Genomic DNA, 20,263 nt, shown 5'->3' with positions numbered 1-20,263 from the left:
CCCGCGACGCCACGTGTGGGAGTAAGGCCAAGTTCGGCTTACCATCGGTATTGAGACATCGTGTATATTAATATTTGAATAGTCATATTTGGCACTATATCGTCGAGTTGGACGTAGTCTATTAAGCTAATAATAGTCTGTTAATATATAGTGCTTCGTGCGGTGAGAATACTACCGTAGTCAGTACCCCATCGTTTCGGGCAGAGAACTGGCTGCTTATCCAGGGTGGTTGACCCCACGTGAAGCTGCACCCGAGGAGCCCCAGAGCCGACGAGCGAGTGGACCTGTATACCGGATTATTCTACCGACGACAGCCCGCCTTCCCCGGCACGGATTATGCTTTGTATACGTTGATTATTCCATGGATAAAGACCCCCGACACTGCCGTGTGTTGGAACCCCCCCCCCTGGAGAGGACGCAAGGTGAGGAGACGCTCTGCAAGACGAGGTCGCTTCACGTCTCTCCTCCGTGGACCGGAGGACGCCGGCCCACAAAGAGTCCACCTGCTTTCATCTGTGGTCCAAGGATCGCCGGCGCATTGAACGGCACTACAGTGGGTTCACCTGGGATACCCTTGGCCGGATGAGGCAGCCGGATTCTACCCCCCCCCCCTTCCTACTCCTGTCGGCTTACAAGCGACCGGATTAACCCCCCCTAGTGTATCCAGTATATAATCATTAAAGTATCATTGCTGTTATTCCTTAAACTATTCCAGGTCGTATATGTACCACCTGCGCCTTCAGAGATTGGACATTCTCTATTGATATACCGACGAATACTCTTGCCATAAAAGTGCATACTAATTCCCATTCATAAATGTGATTGATTTGATTAAGTGCTTGCTCTACACACCATCGCTGTGTAGAAATAAAGACCTATTTCTAATTCGTACATTTGTGTTGGATCCGTTTCATCTACGTGACAGTGTTCATCATAATATATTTATGCCGTGTACTGGGTGGCCGAATATTAAGTACAAAGGTAGTGGTAGTAAGTATCATATCTAGTAATACAGTCAGGGAATTGTACCCCTCAGTTACAATTGGTCCTTCGAGCCGGAGGGTAATCAGTGTAATATTAATATAGTGTTATTAATATTGAAATGGCCTATGATGAACACTCCACGAAACGATCCTCCTAACCAACGCCCGCAGCGCGAACGACGGCTCCCTCAGTACTTAGAGGCTTACGCTGTCAGTCAACAACCTAGTCTTCTACTAACAGTAAACGCGGTAAAACTAGAAAGTAAAAGTATGTCTAACCCCAACGCCCAGACTACCCCGACCATAGAGGCCCCTACGGGTTCTAATGTAACTGACCAAGTTCACGGTGGGGACCAGTGGGAACCAGACATGACTTCACACCCCGCCAGTACTGAAGAAGTAGTCCCCGATGAGTCCCGGGAGGAATACAACGCTACCGAGAGAGAACTCGGCACGGAAGAAGACGGGGAGAGCACCGTGGAGATAGAGCTCCAAGGCTCCGCAAGGAGTACCCCGAGGGAAGGCTCCCCTATACAACCGCCTTCTCCCAGCGAGGCAGAGAGGACCCTACAGCAGGCCTTCCTCATCAGCCTGAACGCCGCTGCTGAACGCGACCGACTGCAGATCCAGCAGCGGAGCGAAGAAGAGCATATACGTCTAGAAATAAGACGCATTCAGAGGGAAGAGAATGTGGCCCGAGACCGAGCAGACAGCCAGCGAGCAGCTGCTGGTGCTCTACGGGACGCAGAGCGCGACAGACAGCAAGCGCAACTAATAGAACAGCTGATCAGACGGACAACACCCTCTCCCTCCGCCAGAGGCTCCAGGAACTCGTCTAGACACACCTCCAGGGCGGCATCCCCTAGCCGAGTAAACAACCCTGAACTTGACCAACAGACGAGGTCTATACCCCCCACAGACCACCTCCCCCCACCGGTCCAAGCGAGACCTAGCAACCGGGAAGGAGCAGCATATCCTGTGGAGAGGCTAAACCAGAGACTACAAGCACTGGATGACCTAACTGAAGACGAAGAGGAAGAGGAGGAGAACCACGCCCGACGACAGCACAGTACTCTACCGGACCAGGAGGTCCGGTACAGCCCAGGCTATACTCCCGCGGAGCTGCGCTACAGACCCCCGACTCTATACACGGGTGAGCACGACGCACGACCCGCACCGAGGAACAGCACCTGGACAAGCGGGCCATGGTACACTGCCGGTACCAGCCCATACCAAGGAGCGGGAGGAGACTCGCCTAGGAGGCCTCTCCCCCAACGCTCGCCGATGTATCCACAGTCAGCGTCATACATTGGCACGCCTATGGTACCCGACTTCACCCAAGAGAACCGGGCCCAGTATACAGAACTCCGCATGTGTCTGGAGACCATGTTGGTGGATGTATTGGATGAACGCCATAAATACGCCATCCTACTGAAGCACTTAAAGGTACCCCGCGCACATAATATAGCGCTCGCCTACGCGACTTCCACCACCCCATACACAGCAGCGCTGGTAGCATTGGACCAGAGGTATGGGCGCATATGGGATTACGTGATCCAGGAGATCCGACACATCGACCGCTTACCCCCAGCAATAGACAATCGAGCACTGGACGACCTGTCCATCAGAGTGCAGTCCCTGGTAGGGATGTTGGGAGCGCAGAGAGAGAAGGGGAGGCATGAACTTTACGCCAACTCAAATGTGGAAAGGATCTTGGAGAAGCTGCCGCCCGCTCGACAGGAGCGTTTTAGGCGACAGAGAGACCACCGAGACCCGAATGGCCCCGAACCGAACCTCCTCGATCTAGCAGACTTCCTGGCGAGAGAAGTCAGCAGCCTACGGCTAGATACATTCGGACGGAGCACCCCTGGCTCCAGAGAAGGAACCAGACGACTAAATGATGGAAGAAGATCGGTGACTGTGATGCACCAATCGGAGTCAGTACCGAGCAGCAGGAGCCACAGTACCCCCTCCAGAACGGAGAAGTGGAAGATAGTGTGCCCCTACTGTGAGAAAGAACACTGGCTAGCGCAATGTGACTCCTTCCCCAAGCTGAACGCGGAGGAAGCAAGTCAATGGATAAAGTCCAACAAGCGCTGTTTTCGCTGTGCGCACTCACACATGGCAGCCGAATGCCGCTTAAAGAAAAGGTGCACCAAGTGCGATGGAGCCCATCTGGACATACTTCACGACAGTAACAGACGGCGCCCTTCACCCGCACCATCCAGCAGCAAAGCGAGCGTCATGTACATCGATCCCGCCAGCAGCAGTGGAGCCCGAGTACTCCTAAAAGTAGTGCGTGTGACACTAAGCTACCAGAATAAAGTCCTGGACACTTACGCCGTCCTCGATGACGGGTCAGAGAAGACCCTGCTGCTCGCCTCCGCTGCGGCCCAGCTAGGGCTGCGGGGAAGCGAAACCCAAATGACAATTCGGACAATAAGACGAGATTTGAAGACGATAAAGGGCGAGAATGTCTCATTCTCTATCGCAGCAAGCGGCCAGCCTGAGCGACGGTACCAGATTACAGACGCTTTCACCAGCCAAGAAATAGGACTGTCGCGGTACACATACCCCGTCGCCAAGCTGATGGAGAAATATGCACATCTGCGCAAGTTACCGATCCCGCTCATAGACAATGCTATGCCGACCCTGTTGATAGGCTCCGACCATGCAGACCTCATTGTCCCGATAGACCGGGTTCATACCGGACCCCGAGGCTGTCCTGCAGCAGTCGAGACCCGTTTGGGATGGACTCTCCAAGGCCCGCTCGCCAAATCTCTCAACCGAAGTACAGCCACTAGATGTCTCCACTCCCGAGTCACAGAGGGAGAAACCGCACTCCTGCAACACGTAGAGCGGCTATGGACCTTGGAACAAATGCCCTTTAAGAACGGAAGGAAAGACATTCGCTCTAAAGATGACATTTACGCCATTCACCTCCTCGAGACAGGGACCAAGAGAGTCCCGGTCAACGGCGTGTTGAGATACGCCACGCCACTCCTGCGGCGAGAAGGAATGCCTACTTTCCACGCCAAGACAGACGCCACAGAACGGTACCTGCTGAACACGGAGCGGCGCTTAGCCAAGAACCCCGCCCAAGAGAGTGTATACCGCGCTGAGATTGAGAAGCTCATCACAGCGGGACACGTCACAAAGATGGACATTAAAGAGGCTGACCAGACCACTGAATCGTGGTACGTGCCTCACCACAAGGTCCATCACAACGGTAAAGACCGCATAGTATTTAACTGCAGCTACCAGATCGGATCCCAAAATCGGAATAAAGAGTTACTGCCCGGTCCCACACTCGGCCCCTCCCTACTCGGCGTTCTACTCCGCTTCCGCCAGGAAAAGGTGGCCATCAGCGGGGACATTAAAGGAATGTTCCTGCAGGTGAGATTAGTAGAGGAGGACAAGCCCCTGTTACGGTTCCTATGGAGAGAGAAGCCAGGAGATGAGCACCCAGCCATCTACCAATGGGAAGTCCTCCCCTTCGGAACGACGTGCAGCCCCTGCTGTGCTACATTTGCACTACAGAAACATGTAGCAGAGGACCCAGCAGCGGACGAAGAGGTCCGACACAGCGTAAAGAACAGCTTCTACGTAGACAACTGTCTACAAAGCCTTTCAACCCAGGAAGAAGCCGAGGCTCTCCTGATTAAACTCCGCGCCTCATTGATCAAAGGCGGCTTTGATCTCAGGCAGTGGGCCAGCAGCGATCCGCAAGTACTGCGCAGCCTCTCCTCCGAGGACAAGGCAGCCAGCAGCGAGACCTGGATGGCTACAATCCCGGGAGAAGCCCAGGAGATGACCCTGGGATTGGTGTGGCGATTCAAAACAGATTCGCTTCACTACAGACACAAGCCCCTGACTACGGAGCAGGGAAGGCCGGCGGCGGCGCCGACCACCAGACGGAGTGTGTACACAACACTCGCCCGACAATATGACCCGCTAGGATGTATTCTACCGTACACCACCAGGGCAAAAATGATTGTACGAGCATTGTGGGACAAGGACCAGGGCTGGGACGACCCCATTCCCGCACACCTTGCATCCACCTGGAGAGAGTGGGAGATGGAGCTCCACTCACTCCCAGGCGTTAATATGCGCCGAAGCTACTTCCCACCCACGGTGAGGCCAGAGACATGTAAAATGGACTTACACGTCTTCAGTGACGCCTCAGAGGTCGCATACGGATCAGTAGCCTACTTGCGGGCCCAAGAAAAGGGGGGAGAGATCTACACAGCATTTGTCCTCGCCCGCTCGAGAATAGCCCCACGCAAGCAACAATCTATCCCATGCCTAGAGCTCTGCGCAGCCCTAGCCGGAGCGCACCTAGCCACGCTCATCCAACGTGAGCTCACCATACCGGTGTCTAGAACAATCCTGTGGTCAGATTCCACGACAGTACTCGCCTGGATCAAATCGGACTCATGCAAGTACAAAGTCTTCGTGGGAGTCAGAGTCACCGAGATTCAAGACTTAACCGAAGAGTTAACCGGAGAAACAGAGTGGCGCTACGTTGATACAAAACAGAACCCAGCTGACGTCATCACCCGGGGAATGCCCCTAGATGACCTCACCCGTCGCAATGTCTACAGTGACGGCCCAGCATTCCTAAAGCTCCCGGAAGGAGAGTGGCCCACGCCTATCCCGAGGGAAGCCAGTCAGGAGGAGGCTGAGAATAAGAAGCCTGTGTTCTGTGGATTGAGCACTGTTATCTCCGCAGACCCCAACACACTCCTGATGGGGCGGCTAGATCCTGCATTACCCCAGACAATGTACCGGCCTGAAGAAGCGAACGGCCGACGAATGTGGAGGTACAGCCAAGTATTAGCCGACAAGTTTTGGAGCAGTTTCCTACTGCACTACCTACCGTCTCTACAGACCCGCCAGAAGTGGGTAAAGGAGAGAGACAATTTGACAGAAGGAACAGTCGTCATGATTATTGATCAATCACTGCCCAGAGCTATGTGGCCGGCCGGCCGCGTAAGCAAAGTGATCACCGGTGCCGACGGCAAGGTCCGAGCAGCTGAAGTGCTCGTCCAGGGTCGCACTTACACCCGTCCCGTGGCGAGGCTCATAGAACTGCCCCGACTCCCAGACACAATCGATGATGACCATGACCCTATAACCCTATGACTTTGTGAAGTTGACTGACCCCTACAGCAAACCCTTATGTGTAAATAGACAACGCGATTAATCTGTCTCTGTTTAACTGATTAGGTCTGGGACCAATCAGGGGGTGGCTGTTGTGAAGGGCCAGATTAAACCGAATATATATATTTATTTATATATATATATTTAATTGTATTTGTATATTCTCTAATATTCCTTGATATCCCTTGTATATTCCTTGTACAATATGCATTGAATATCCATTCTAGCCTACTGAACATCCCATAATAGTCTCCATTCTACTATTGGTCGAGACCTTGGTGCCAGGCTGCCATACCCCTCAGACCCAGTTCAAACGTACCGCTCAACATGTACGAACAAGTCCTAGTTCCGCGTAGGAATCTGGCTACCGCACCACTAATGGGACTATTTGTTCATAGTGCGTATATATACTGCGCTACTAAAGTAGGACTTTCTTTTCAGTCCAGTTTCTTACCCTCCAATAGAGTCACAGACGTAAAGCCTCCCCGCGACGCCACGTGTGGGAGTAAGGCCAAGTTCGGCTTACCATCGGTATTGAGACATCGTGTATATTAATATTTGAATAGTCATATTTGGCACTATATCGTCGAGTTGGACGTAGTCTATTAAGCTAATAATAGTCTGTTAATATATAGTGCTTCGTGCGGTGAGAATACTACCGTAGTCAGTACCCCATCGTTTCGGGCAGAGAACTGGCTGCTTATCCAGGGTGGTTGACCCCACGTGAAGCTGCACCCGAGGAGCCCCAGAGCCGACGAGCGAGTGGACCTGTATACCGGATTATTCTACCGACGACAGCCCGCCTTCCCCGGCACGGATTATGCTTTGTATACGTTGATTATTCCATGGATAAAGACCCCCGACACTGCCGTGTGTTGGAACCCCCCCCCCCTGGAGAGGACGCAAGGTGAGGAGACGCTCTGCAAGACGAGGTCGCTTCACGTCTCTCCTCCGTGGACCGGAGGACGCCGGCCCACAAAGAGTCCACCTGCTTTCATCTGTGGTCCAAGGATCGCCGGCGCATTGAACGGCACTACAGTGGGTTCACCTGGGATACCCTTGGCCGGATGAGGCAGCCGGATTCTACCCCCCCCCCCCTTCCTACTCCTGTCGGCTTACAAGCGACCGGATTAACCCCCCCTAGTGTATCCAGTATATAATCATTAAAGTATCATTGCTGTTATTCCTTAAACTATTCCAGGTCGTATATGTACCACCTGCGCCTTCAGAGATTGGACATTCTCTATTGATATACCGACGAATACTCTTGCCATAAAAGTGCATACTAATTCCCATTCATAAATGTGATTGATTTGATTAAGTGCTTGCTCTACACACCATCGCTGTGTAGAAATAAAGACCTATTTCTAATTCGTACATTTGTGTTGGATCCGTTTCATCTACGTGACAGTGTTCATCATAATATATTTATGCCGTGTACTGGGTGGCCGAATATTAAGTACAAAGGTAGTGGTAGTAAGTATCATATCTAGTAATACAGTCAGGGAATTGTACCCCTCAGTTACAGTCTGAAATCTCATACTGCATACAGCACTACAGCAGGCAGAACGAGTACCGTCTGGCTACTAGACACTGCCCTCTAGTGGTCATTTAAAGCACAACAGTAACGTCTGGCTACTAGACACTGCCCTCTAGTGGTCATTTAATGGCAATTCTTTTACTTGAACTTGAGGACTGCATACTTTTTTGGCAAAGCTTAGCTTTATACTTTATACTTATAGCACATGCATGAGCCTGGTCTCTTTTGAAAGATAACATTCTGAAGTTACTAATGCAAAAAAGGAAACTCACTTTTAGTGGTAATGAAATAGAGTAACAGAGATCTGAACTTGAGTTGAACTTAAAGTTGTGTACTTGCATGTTTCTGTAGTGGTTGCAATAAAAAAAAATTGATACAATAAAAAATGTAAGAGTCTTTGAGAGAGTCCGGGTAAAAGAAAAGTTCTCAAATCCATTTCCTCATCCACGGTCGTTCATTCTGAACTGTGATTCCTTCTCGTTTTCGCTCGTCAACTTTGACCTACTTCCTGTATTTACACCCCCCCATGTGGGGTATCGTTAACTCATTGACGCTGTTTTTCCATCTGTACTCCCTGGCGCCAGCGTTTTTGACCATTTTCACAATGTTTGCAGACCCATCGTATATTCTATATTATAGCTATGGATACAATAGTATGACTAATTTGAAAGGCAATATTTATACTCCAACAGGGAACAAACCGTTTATTTCTACATACCTTTGTTCCTGCGCAATCCCAGGCTAAAACCCGTCCCGTTTCAAAAGAATCCAGTCTTGTTTCCTGGAAGGCGAGATATTACGTGTTTTCTGTGCACACTTCGTGCGGGTTGCTCGCCTGACACCTATATTATTTCCAGGTCAAAGGTAAACATGACCATATCTGTTCTATTCACAAAGCCACCATGGGGGGGGGGGGGGGTCCCTTGCAGACTCGTTTTTTTGACACTGGGATCATCACAAATTCAACCGGCTGATCACTTCTTTATCCACCGCAAGGACAGATCAGCAGAGTCCGGTAAACAACGTGGAGGAGGTATTGCCTTCATGTTTAACAAAAATTGGAGCGACCCAACTAATGTGAAGGAATTATCCAACCACTGCTCCCCAGAACTGGAATATATAACCATCAAGTGTCGTCCTTTCTTCCTCCCGAGGGAGTTAACGGCGATCGTCCTGGTCGGAGTGTATATTCCACCGCAAGCCAGCAACAAGGTTGCGCTCTCCAGACTACACGACGAGGTAAATAGAATCCAAGTGGCGAATGTTAACGCCGCCATTTTAGTTCTGGGAGATTTCAATAGCGCCAATCTGAGAAAGGTATTGCCTGACTTCTATCAGCATGTGACTTGCAACACCAGAGGCGGTAACATCCTAGATCACTGTTACACGCAATTTAAAGGTGGCTACAAGGCTCTAGTGTTGTCACGATACTGGAATTTCGACTTCGATACGATACCTTGAAAAGTATCGATACTTCGATACCATTTCGATATCAAAAAAAAAAAAAAAAATATTATATATATATATATATTTTTTTTTTTTTTTTTTTAAACAAATTTAGCTTTTGTTGCTGGTTGATTCTCCTCAGCTTCTCTCTGGTACTATAAGATAAGATAAATATAACACTTTTAAAACCCTTTGTTTATCTTTAGATCACACATTTAAAAAGAACTGTTCATCTCACTTCAATCATTTTTATTGCAGATGCAGAAGTTAGAACATAGTATTTTCTCAAGCAGACAGATGTAAACACTCACTGTAATCTGTGTTGCATGTACCTGACAAACTGAACTGTTTGTATTACAGTTGGTAACAGTTTTGATAAAGATAACAGGGCGAGGGCTATATGTGTAACATATATAACTTCACAACAGCAAAATTACTAGTACTAGTAGTAGTAAACAATAATTAAAACTTTTTTTTGCATTAGTGAAAACAATAAGGACACATTCAAAAGGCAGGGTAAGAAAAAAGTGCAATCTTATGCATTTTCAAGTCAAGTTCTTCTTAGGTAGTGCATTACCTTCTCATACCATTACACCTACTAATACCACCTTCTCATACCTTCTCATACAACCTTCTAATACCTTCTCATACCACCTTCTCATACCACCTACTAATACCTTCTCATACCACCTTCTAATACCTTCTCATTACACCTACTAATACCTTCTCATACCACCTTCTAATACCTTCTCATACCACCTTCTAATACCTTCTAATACCTTCTCATTACACCTACTAATACCTTCTCATACCACCTTCTCATACCTTCTCATACCACCTACTAATACCTTCTCATACCACCTTCTAATACCTTCTCATACCACCTTCTCATACCTTCTCATACCACCTACACCTACTAATACCTTCTCATACCAACTTCTAATACCTTCATACCACCTACTAATACCTTCTCATACCACCTTCTAATACCTTCTCATACCACCTTCTCATACCTTCTACATTACCTAGTGATACACATAAAGCATAAGAGCCGTGGAAGGCTCGCCGTCGTCGGGTAGAGTAATCCAATATACAGGTCCAGTCGCTCTTGACCCGGAGCTCCTCGGATGCAATCACCACTAGGGGTCTGACCAGCCTGGATAAGCGTCCAGATAACGTCAGGAACGATGGGGGTACTGATAACTGTAGGACTCGAACCGAACGATGCACAATACCTACTTAGTACTTATACCTTATCATACCTTATATAAAGGCCTCAAGTAAAAAAAAAACTGCAATCTTATGCATTTTCAAGTAGCAGCCAGCAACTAGCAAATGAAACAATATTCTTCTTGAGGTAGGGCATTTAGACAGCAGAATGACTAAAACAATAATTCAAACTTTTTTGCATTAAGCACACATTCAAAAGGCACTAAAGTGCAAGTACAAAAAAAAAGTGCATTTTCAAGTTAAATTCTTTTTAAATAGGTAGTGCACTTATTCAACGGCCTCAGACTAATCACACATAAGGTGGTGCAAGTAGTGTAATAATGTACTAGCCTAAAGTTTCTTTACAACTTTCAGATTTTTTGCTAGGAACACCAGCATGTCAATGTGCTCCTCTGTAAGCCGTGCCCTTCTTGGACTGCAAATGAGCCCTGACGTACTAAATACACGTTCTGAAGCTGAGCTTGAAGCAGAGATGCACAAATACTTTTTCGCCAGCTGGGCAAGGTGAGGTAAAGTTCTCTCATGTGTCCTCCACCATGCGAGTGGGTCGTCTCCTGCGCTGAGTTCAGGCATCTTTTCATATATTGTGAACTCGTTTTTTAGTTCAGCCTCTGCGTCCTCTGCATCCTCGCCACCACCATGTTGACCCTTCTTTTCCCCCTGTATGCTGGTTAACAGTCCCTTCAGATCCGTTCTACTTTTCTTCGCTGGTACGCCTGGTAGTGGTAGTGGTTGCATGGCAGTGGCACATGGAGGAGGAGGAGCGGGTGTTTGTCTTCCTGTTTCAGTGCGAGTGTCCATCAGATTTCGTTTGACCTCGTCTCTTAACATAACAAAACTGTCCTTGAACCTTGGGTCGAGAAACGTGGCTGTGTTCAACACCAGCTGCAGAGCCCCGTCGACGTCGTTATATCGTTCGTTGAGATCTGTACCAATATTTTCTTTAAGTTCACATTTGAGGAGGCTGTCATTTTCCTCAATGGTCAAAGTTGAAGATAACTTCCAAATTAGGGGCAGGACAGAGGAGAGTGTGGTGTGCTTTTCACCACTAAGGGCATCAGTGAAAGAGCTGACAGGGCTCAATATATCTTTTACAGTCTCAAGAATTGTAATGTCTGAATCTTTAGGCATGAGGTGCCATTTCTTCCGATCGTCGGCTAGAACTGAACAGACCGCTTGCTGCTGTTCCAGAAATCTCGCCACCATTTGATACGCTGAGTCCCAGCGTGTCGGCTCATCATGGATCAGTTTGTGTTCAGGCAGTTGCAACTCTTTTTGCTTCTGCTTCAGCTGTCGGGACATCTTTGGTGACCTGCTGAAGGCAGACACTGTCTTTCTCAGCCTCGACAGTGCTGCAGACACACGGCCTATATCCAGACCCTTGCTAATGGCTAGGTGAAGGTTGTGCCCAAAGCAGGGGACCCATGTGAAGTCCTGCTTAAATGCTTTCTTGTTATTTGAGGCATTATCAGTGGTGATGCCACTGCCAGCCATATTTGACATGTCCAGCTTCCATGTTTCATGTACCATCTCCTCCAACGCCTCTCTCAAACTGTCCCCCGTGTGCTCTGAGTGCAGCCCAACACAGCCCAAACACCAGCTCTGCATGTCCCAGGATTCTGTAATAAACTGCAGAGTTACTGCCATGAATGTGGACGTGGCCCTGCTGGTCCACAAGTCAGTGGTGCATGAAAATAAGGGTTTCCCCCTAAGGCTCTCCATGATTTTGTCTTTTGTTTCATTATATAGGGCAGGGATTTCAGTTGACATGAAGTGGTTCCGTGAAGGAAGGGAATACTTGTTATTTAACTGTCCAAGCAGTTGTCTGAACCCATGTTTCTCAACAGTATAGACAGGGACCTGATCCATGCATATGTACTCTGCTACAGCCCTGTTAAGTTTCTTGGCTTCCTTTGAGTTTGCATGATACTTCCTTTGTTGTTCAAGTAATGCTGGTAGGGTAGGCTGCTGTGCTGTTGCTGGTCGATTCTCCTCAGCTTCTCTCTGGTACTATAAGAAAAGAGAAATATAAGACTTTTAAAACCTGTTGTTTCTCTCTAAAGAAAGAAATACATAGCAAACATGACTTAGTTATGCAATAGTGCTGCTGCTTTTTATTTGGTTAAAATATTTTAGTTAATAAGACTAAAATATATGACTACAACAATTTTCATTAGAGAGAGAGATTTCTCCGGGGCTGGTAACGTTAACCTCAGAGAGAGAGAGAGAGAGAGAGAGAGAGAGAGAGAGAGAGAGAGAGAGAGAGAGAGAGAGAGAGAGAGAGAGAGAGAGAGAGCGAGAGAGAGAGAGAGAGAGAGAGAGAGAGAGAGAGAGAGAGAGAGAGAGAGATATTTCTCCGGGGCTGGTAACGTTAACCAACCTCGTGTCGAGTGTAGTATTGTATGACCTCGACATAACGTTTAAACGTAATTTTACTCCGTTTCTAACGTTAGCTAATAGCTGTAACGTACAACGAATCAGCTGTTGATATGATGCGCCATCAGTAGACAACGTATCTTGTATTAAACTAGAGTTAGTGGTTTAATGCTTCAGTCACAAACCTCTTTCATTTCTTTGTGGAGATCCGCGTGCCGGTCCTTCAGGTGTTTTGCCATATTTGAGGTGTTGGCACCTTTCGTTGGCACTGCCCTGTAACACCGCTTGCAAATGGGCATTGTGACATCTTTAACTTTCCCTTCTGTGTTTACTTCAAAACCGAAGTACTTCCAAACAGCACTTCTGCTGTTTTCTTTATCTTTAAGTTGTGGAGGCGCTGCATCTGCCATCTTAGTTCACTCAGCTAAAATGTTTACTGAAGAGTGAAGACGCCGACGGCTCGCTCTGTGAGGGGGAGGGCTGGAGGGGGAAGCGTGCTCTGAACAGCTGGAGGGGCAAGCGTGCTCTGAACAGCGTGTCAACAAACTTCCGGTAGAACACTGCCAGCGGGTACCGATACTACAGAAAGTATCGGTATTTCGGGAAATGAGTATCGTAACTGTTTTAAATATTCAGTATCGATATTTATCGATACTTCGATATTTTTGACAACACTACAAGGCTCATTCTGATAGTGGCTTCGGTAAGTCAGATCACGCATCCATTTTTCTTTCACCAAAGTACAGACAGAGAATTAAAAGTACTCCCGTAGTCTCGCGAGAGGTGCAGAAATGGGATGTGACGTCAGAGGATACGATCCGGTCAGTGTTTCACAACACAGACTGGAATGTGTTCCGCGACACAGATAACATTAATGCCTACACGGAGACAGTGCTGGACTATGTTTGTACTAGGGTGAAAGAAACAATCCCCACTACCAAAATGAAAGTTTACCCAAATCAAAAACCCTGGGTAGACAAATCCGTCCGTGAAGCTCTGAGAGAGCGCACCAAAGCATACAACGACGGCCTAGAGGCAGGCAACATGAATGACCACAAGGTGGCGCGATACAACGTAAGGAGGACAGTGTCAGAGGCCAAACGACGCTACAGGGATAAAATTGAACTCCAGTTTGAACAAGCTGACTCTAGAGCTATGTGGCAGGGGCTCAAAACGATGACAGACTACAAAGGCGCCTCCCTCAAACTGAACAGTGACATCTCCTTAGCAAATGACCTCAATACCTTCTATGCGAGGTTTGATGCTGGTAATAACAACACCAGCTCACAAGCCTCGGCAATGGGGGGGGAGGGGTCGGCTGCTGATGGAGGCGCAGTGTTCAGGGTAACAGAGCATGAGGTGAGGCGGACCTTTAAAAAAGTGAATATCAGGAAGGCAGCAGGTCCAGACGGCATCCCCGGCCGCGTCCTAAAAGTCTGTGCCGACCAACTGGCCCCAGTATTCACTGACATATTTAACCTGTCCTTAGAACAGGCTGTCATCCCCACCTGCCTGAAGAAGTCCACTATTATCCCTGTACCCAAAAAATCCATGCCTGCTTGCCTCAACGACTACCGCCCTGTAGCTCTCACCTCCATAGCCATGAAGTGCTTCGAGAAGCTAGTAAAGGGCTACATCTGCTCCTCCCTCCCCATCAACATGGACCCCCTGCAATTTGCATACCGCCCCAACAGGTCCACGGAGGACGCCATATCCCATGTGCTGCACACAGCAGCATCACACCTGGACAAGAGGCAGGGGAACTATGTGAGAATGCTATTCATCGACTACAGCTCGGCATTCAATACCATAGTCCCCTCCATACTCATAGCCAAGCTCAGGGACCTGGGCTTGGGCTATGACCTCTGCCAGTGGGTCTTGGACTTCCTGACTGGCAGACCCCAGGTGGTGAGAGCAGGCAACTGCACCTCCTCATCCATCACCCTCAACATAGGGGCCCCCCAGGGCTGTGTTCTGAGTCCCCTCCTCTACTCCCTGTACACACACGACTGTGTGGCTCAGCGGAGTAGCAATACAATCGTCAAATTTGCTGACGACACAGTGGTGGTGGGCCTGATCTCTGCCAACGACGAGAGGGCCTACCTGGAAGAGGTCAAGGTCCTGGCGGGATGGTGCCAGGAAAACAGCCTCTCCCTGAACGTCAGCAAAACAAAGGAGATGATTGTGGACTTCAGGAGGTCGGGGGTCAAGGACTACAGCCCCCTCAGCATCGACGGGGCACCGGTTGAGAGAGTCAACAGCTTTAAGTACCTCGGAGCCTACATATCCGAGGACTTGACATGGACCACACACATTAACAGTGTTGTGAAGAAGGCACGACAACGCCTCTACTTCCTCAGGCGCCTAAGGAAGTTCCAAGTCAGCCAGAAGATCCTTAAGAACTTCTACTCATGTACAATAGAGAGCATCTTGACCGGCAACATCACCTCCTGGTTTGGGAATAGCACTGCACAAGACCAAAGCACACTACAAAGAGTGACACGTTCAGCCGAACGCACAATTGGAGGGGGGCTCCCCACCCTCCAGAACATTTACTACAAGCGTTGCAAGGGCAAGGCTAAGAGAATCATTAAAGACTCCAGTCACCCGAACAACTGCCTCTTTGAACTGCTGCGGTCAGGCAAGCGATACAGGAGTCTCAAGGCGAGCACAGAAAGACTCAGAAGAAGCTTCTATCCCCAGGCCATCAGGCTGCTAAACGAACAATGAATGAACACTACACAACAACAACCACCAAACGCACATAGCACACACATCCACACGCACACACTCACTTTAAACAAACACACTGTAGCACCCACTCCACACACTTATAGCACACACCCACTTTAAACAAACACACTGTAGCACCCACTCCCCACACTTTATATTTATGGATGAAGGATTGCACTACAACTCGTACACCTTACTGTAAATTGTACCTAAAATTGTACCTCATCCCATTTCTGCTTTGCACTAGATAGTACTGTACATTAGTACACTGCATAGTATTGTGTATTGTATATTATATGGTAACTCAGAACATTGTACATATGTCTATACCGAACACTGTGACCTCATTTTCTTCTTCTAAATTCATGCTATATTATGTTATTATGTTATTTGATACTATCTTGTCTAGCACAGTCTCTGGAGCGTAACAGTAAGAAGCATTTTGTATGAAAGTATTCTGTACTTCTGTATGACAACTATTAAAGAACTTGAACTTGAACTTGAACAAATGCATGTTTTATGATGGGGTTCGGTAAAATGGACATTACCTTTGTCAGCAGGTCCACCAAAACCCTGTCCACTCTTGCTCCGAAGTGTCTGAGTCAGAACAGGAACAATTTAAATAAATAATGTTAGTTGGTTCTAGGCGATCGCCATTGCATAGGCAGTTTGCAGGCTAGTGGCTACTACTGTGCCCAGCAGTGAGTGAGAAACCCCCCCCCCCCCCCCACAGTAAACTAGCCCAGTTCAAAAGGTAGGCGATACTGCCATGGGATTCGATCGTCATTTCGATTCGAATTCACTCAGAGGTACCAGGATCACACAACAAGGTCCGGCTGACTGTTTAGTATAATACGAATTAAAAAAGATTATAAAAAAAACGAGTATACTCGTTTTTGGCGTTCAATGAGTTAAGGTACACTTATTGGCTACAACGCTGTCCAATCATTTTCGCCAGCAGTGGATGATTGGCAGTTCTGGAGCGTCGGGAGTCCGGGGTGGTCATCTGACGCGGGGCATGTAAAAAAGACGCTCGCCTGACATATCGTCATGTAACTCGAGAACCGAGGGACGGATTTGGTCGAGTGATGTGGCCTTCGAACGGAAACAAATAGATCTTTTAAATGGTCAGTTATATGTTCGCAAAGAATGCACCACCGAGCCACTAGACCAGGGGTAGGCAACCCTAGGCACGCATTTGCATAGGCACAGGGGGCAGCAGTAAAAAAAAAAAAAAAAAAAAATGTTTTGCTTTGAAATATTATAGTGAAATATTTTGCACTGTTGTCGCATTTATCTTGTTGAAATCCTCCCACAGGTTCTTTTTACTACCACATATTTAATTGAGACCCTTTATTTGTTTATTATTTCAATTTAGCTGGAAATACATTGCTACATCATTCAGTAACATTTGCAGAGCCTTATAACAAAAACATTATTACGGTCACCATTGTGACCAGTGGGATTAATCAACACATTTTATTATTTATTTTTCTATTTCATTGAACATTGCACATGTTAAAAGCCATTTTTTTACTCAAAATGTGAGTATTACCAAGTCAATTTGTGTTCTTAAAACAATGACAATAAACATAGTTTTATTAGGTTGAAATAATGTGGTTGTGTATACTTATTAGTAATGAATAAGCAAATGTGAGTGAAATGGTTGCACTGTATGCAGCTGTTTGTCTGCATTGCACCCCCCCCCCCAACTCAGATTTAGGGTTGATACAACCATCATAATAATAGTTAATAATAACAATAACAATAATGATGTAATAATGTAAAAATGTTCATTAAAAAGACCTGATTATGAGAAAAAAAATTACGATGCATGGAATATTGTTGAGGCACACTAGTTACAACTATATTTCAAACAGGCACTCCATGTCAAAAAGGTTGCTGACCCCTGCACTAGACGCTTGCAAAGTGCCGTGACTTTCGTGCAAGGGCAAAACGCCAGTGCATGTTAAGAGGCTAAAGAGGCGTACAGAGCATGAACTGCAAAAGTCAAATGTCAGTCTCGTTAGTGTAGTCGTTGTGTTTGTGCTCGGGTCTAAATGAGATGCTGTAATGTGTTTCTTTATCCTTTTGTCGACTATCTAGGTATCTAGCAGAGGAGGTGAAGAAAAGAGAGGCCTTCCGTCTCGTGATGGAGGTGAGATTGATGCCTGATAGACCATGTAGAATACCACCATATACATTTATATTTACCGCATATATATCCATATCTATCTGAATATACCTGCATATAATCCTTCTATATACCTACTTATACGTCCTGCATATAACCCATATAACTCAGCATGTACAATAATGCTGTATATACTATATATATTTATTCTTACCGTATATATATATATATATATATATATATATATATATATATATATATATATATATATATATATATATATATATATATATATATATATATATATATATATATATATATATACGGTATATAAAGGATTATATGCAAGGTAAAAGGATTATATGCAGGTGTCATGTACAGACAGATGTGAATATATATATATATATATATATATATATATATATATATATATATATATATATATATATATATTCACATCTGTCTGTACATGACACCTGCATATAATCCTTTTACGTTGCATATAATCCTTTTACCTATCTGTAGATACTATATCTATATCTGTACATATCCCTTACCTACTCTAATCTAATCTAATCTAGTGAGTAAAGCCTATATAAACTCTCTCTTGCCTCTACAGCCTGAATATGCCAACGTTTGCTTCTGGTACATTCCACCAAGTCTGAGGAGTGAGGCAGATAGTCCTGAGTTCTGGAAGAAGGTCCATATGGTAAGAGAGAAAGACCTCCATCATCTGCCACACAGGAACAGATGTTTTTACACACAGGAACAGATGTTTTTACACACAGGAACAGATGTTTTTACACACAGGAAGAGGTGTTTTTACACACAGGAAGAGATGTTTTTAGTTTTTACACACAGGAAGAGATGTTTTTACAGACAAGAAGAGGTGTTTTTACACACAGGAACAGATGTTTTTACAAACAGGAACAGATGTTTTTACACACAGGAACAGATGTTTTTACACACAGGAAGAGATGTTTTTACACACAGGAAGAGGTGTTTTTACACACAGGAAGAGATGTTTTTACACACAGGAAGAGATGTTTTTACACACAGGAAGAGGTGTTTTTACAAACAGGAAGAGATGTTTTTACACACAGGAAGAGATGTTTTTACACACAGGAAGAGGTGTTTTTACACACAGGAAGAGGTGTTTTTACAAACAGGAAGAGATGTTTTTACACACAGGAAGAGGTGTTTTTACACACAGGAAGAGATGTTTTTACACACAGGAAGAGGTGTTTTTACACACAGGAAGAGATGTTTTTACACACAGGAAGAGGTGTTTTTACAAACAGGAAGAGATGTTTTTACAAACAGTGTTAATCTTATCAGCTATTTTAATTTTAGTTTTAGTCTTAGTCATGTGTCAAATGCTCCTTTTTCATCATATTTAGTCACCTTCATTTGTGTTTAGTCAGTTCTAGTCAACTACAGGTCTGAGCATTTTAGTCTTCGTTTTTTCTCGATTTAGTCTTTTTTGTTTAGTCTCGCCACTCAGTTACAGCCTCATAAATTGGTGTGAGCAAAACAAATATACAGCTGCCTACCTGCTAATACGCTAGCTTCACAACAACAACGTGCGGTCCGTCCTCCCATATCTCCGTCATGCAGTAACAACAAAATGGTGCCGCACTGTCCGGCCGCCTCTGTGGGCTCTGTCGAGACTGTGCTTTATTTGGTTAATCTTTATAGTTTTACGTGTACCAACTGCTGGTGCATTTAATGTGTATGACCGTCAGTCACTTATCGACATTGGATTAGAACACACTCACCGCTTGGACTGCTCTCCCGACCGGCTCGCCAACGAACAATGGCCGGCGGAGATCCTCAGGCAGAACGACATCAACAACTCCATTAGGCGTAGAAAACATGAAAACTCCGGTCCCGGGCTCACCGACCACCGCTCCCCAGCATACTGCTGGCCAACGTCCAGTCCAGTGAAAACAAACTGCACGACATCAGAGCCAGAATCAAATTCCAGAGGGACATTCAGGACTGCAACGTCCTCTGTTTCACAGAGGCATGGCTGACGCCAGAGGTCCCGGACCATGCCATACAGCCGGCTGAGAACTTCTCCGTTCACTGTAAGAACAGAACGGAGGATTCCGGAAAGTCGAGGGGTGGTTGAGTGTGACCAACAACAACTGGTGCGATCCAGGCAACGTGAAGGAACTATCGGACCACTGCTCGGTCAACCTGGGATATATATCCATCAAGTGCAGACCATTCTTCATCCCAAGAGAATTAACGTCGGTCATCCTGATTGGAGTTTATGTTCCTCCTCAAGCCAACACTGGGGCGGCGCTTTCAGAGCTTCATGACGAGGTAAATAAACTCCAGACAGCTAACTTAGACGCTGCTATTGTGGTTGCGGGGGACTTTAACCGGACTTTAATCTTTAAAAAGTTTTACCGAACTTCTATCAGCATGTGACTTGTCCCACCAGAGGCGAGAATATATTAGACCATTGCTACTCGCAATTTAAGGACGGGTATAAGTCACAGGCTCTTAGCCCCTTCGGTAAATCTGATCATGATGCCATCTTTCTCATACCGAAGTATAAACAAAGTCTCAAGCGCGCTCCCGTGGAAAAATGTGAGAAGTGACGCACTGGTCTGTGGACTCAGAGAACATGCTCCAAGCTGCACTCGA

General features: G+C 46.5%; 1 protein-coding gene across 1 annotated transcript in view; it reads left to right on the top strand.

The window, feature by feature from the left end:
- The window catches only part of LOC311223928 (acidic amino acid decarboxylase GADL1-like), a 64,567-nt gene that overhangs the window by 40,008 nt on the left and 4,296 nt on the right, over positions 1-20,263 (top strand). The window contains exons 13-14 of the mRNA XM_084308703.1: positions 17,578-17,629; positions 18,225-18,314. Of these exons, the coding sequence (XP_084164829.1) occupies positions 17,578-17,629; positions 18,225-18,314 (142 nt within the window). The remainder of the gene's footprint in view (positions 1-17,577; positions 17,630-18,224; positions 18,315-20,263) is intronic.

This window comes from Notolepis coatsorum (assembly GCF_963971535.1).
Source record: "Notolepis coatsorum genome assembly, chromosome: 2".
Taxonomy (NCBI): Eukaryota; Metazoa; Chordata; class Actinopteri; order Aulopiformes; family Paralepididae; genus Notolepis; species Notolepis coatsorum.
The sequence above is the reverse complement of the archived record's forward strand: the minus strand, read 5'-3'. Positions and strand labels throughout refer to the sequence as shown.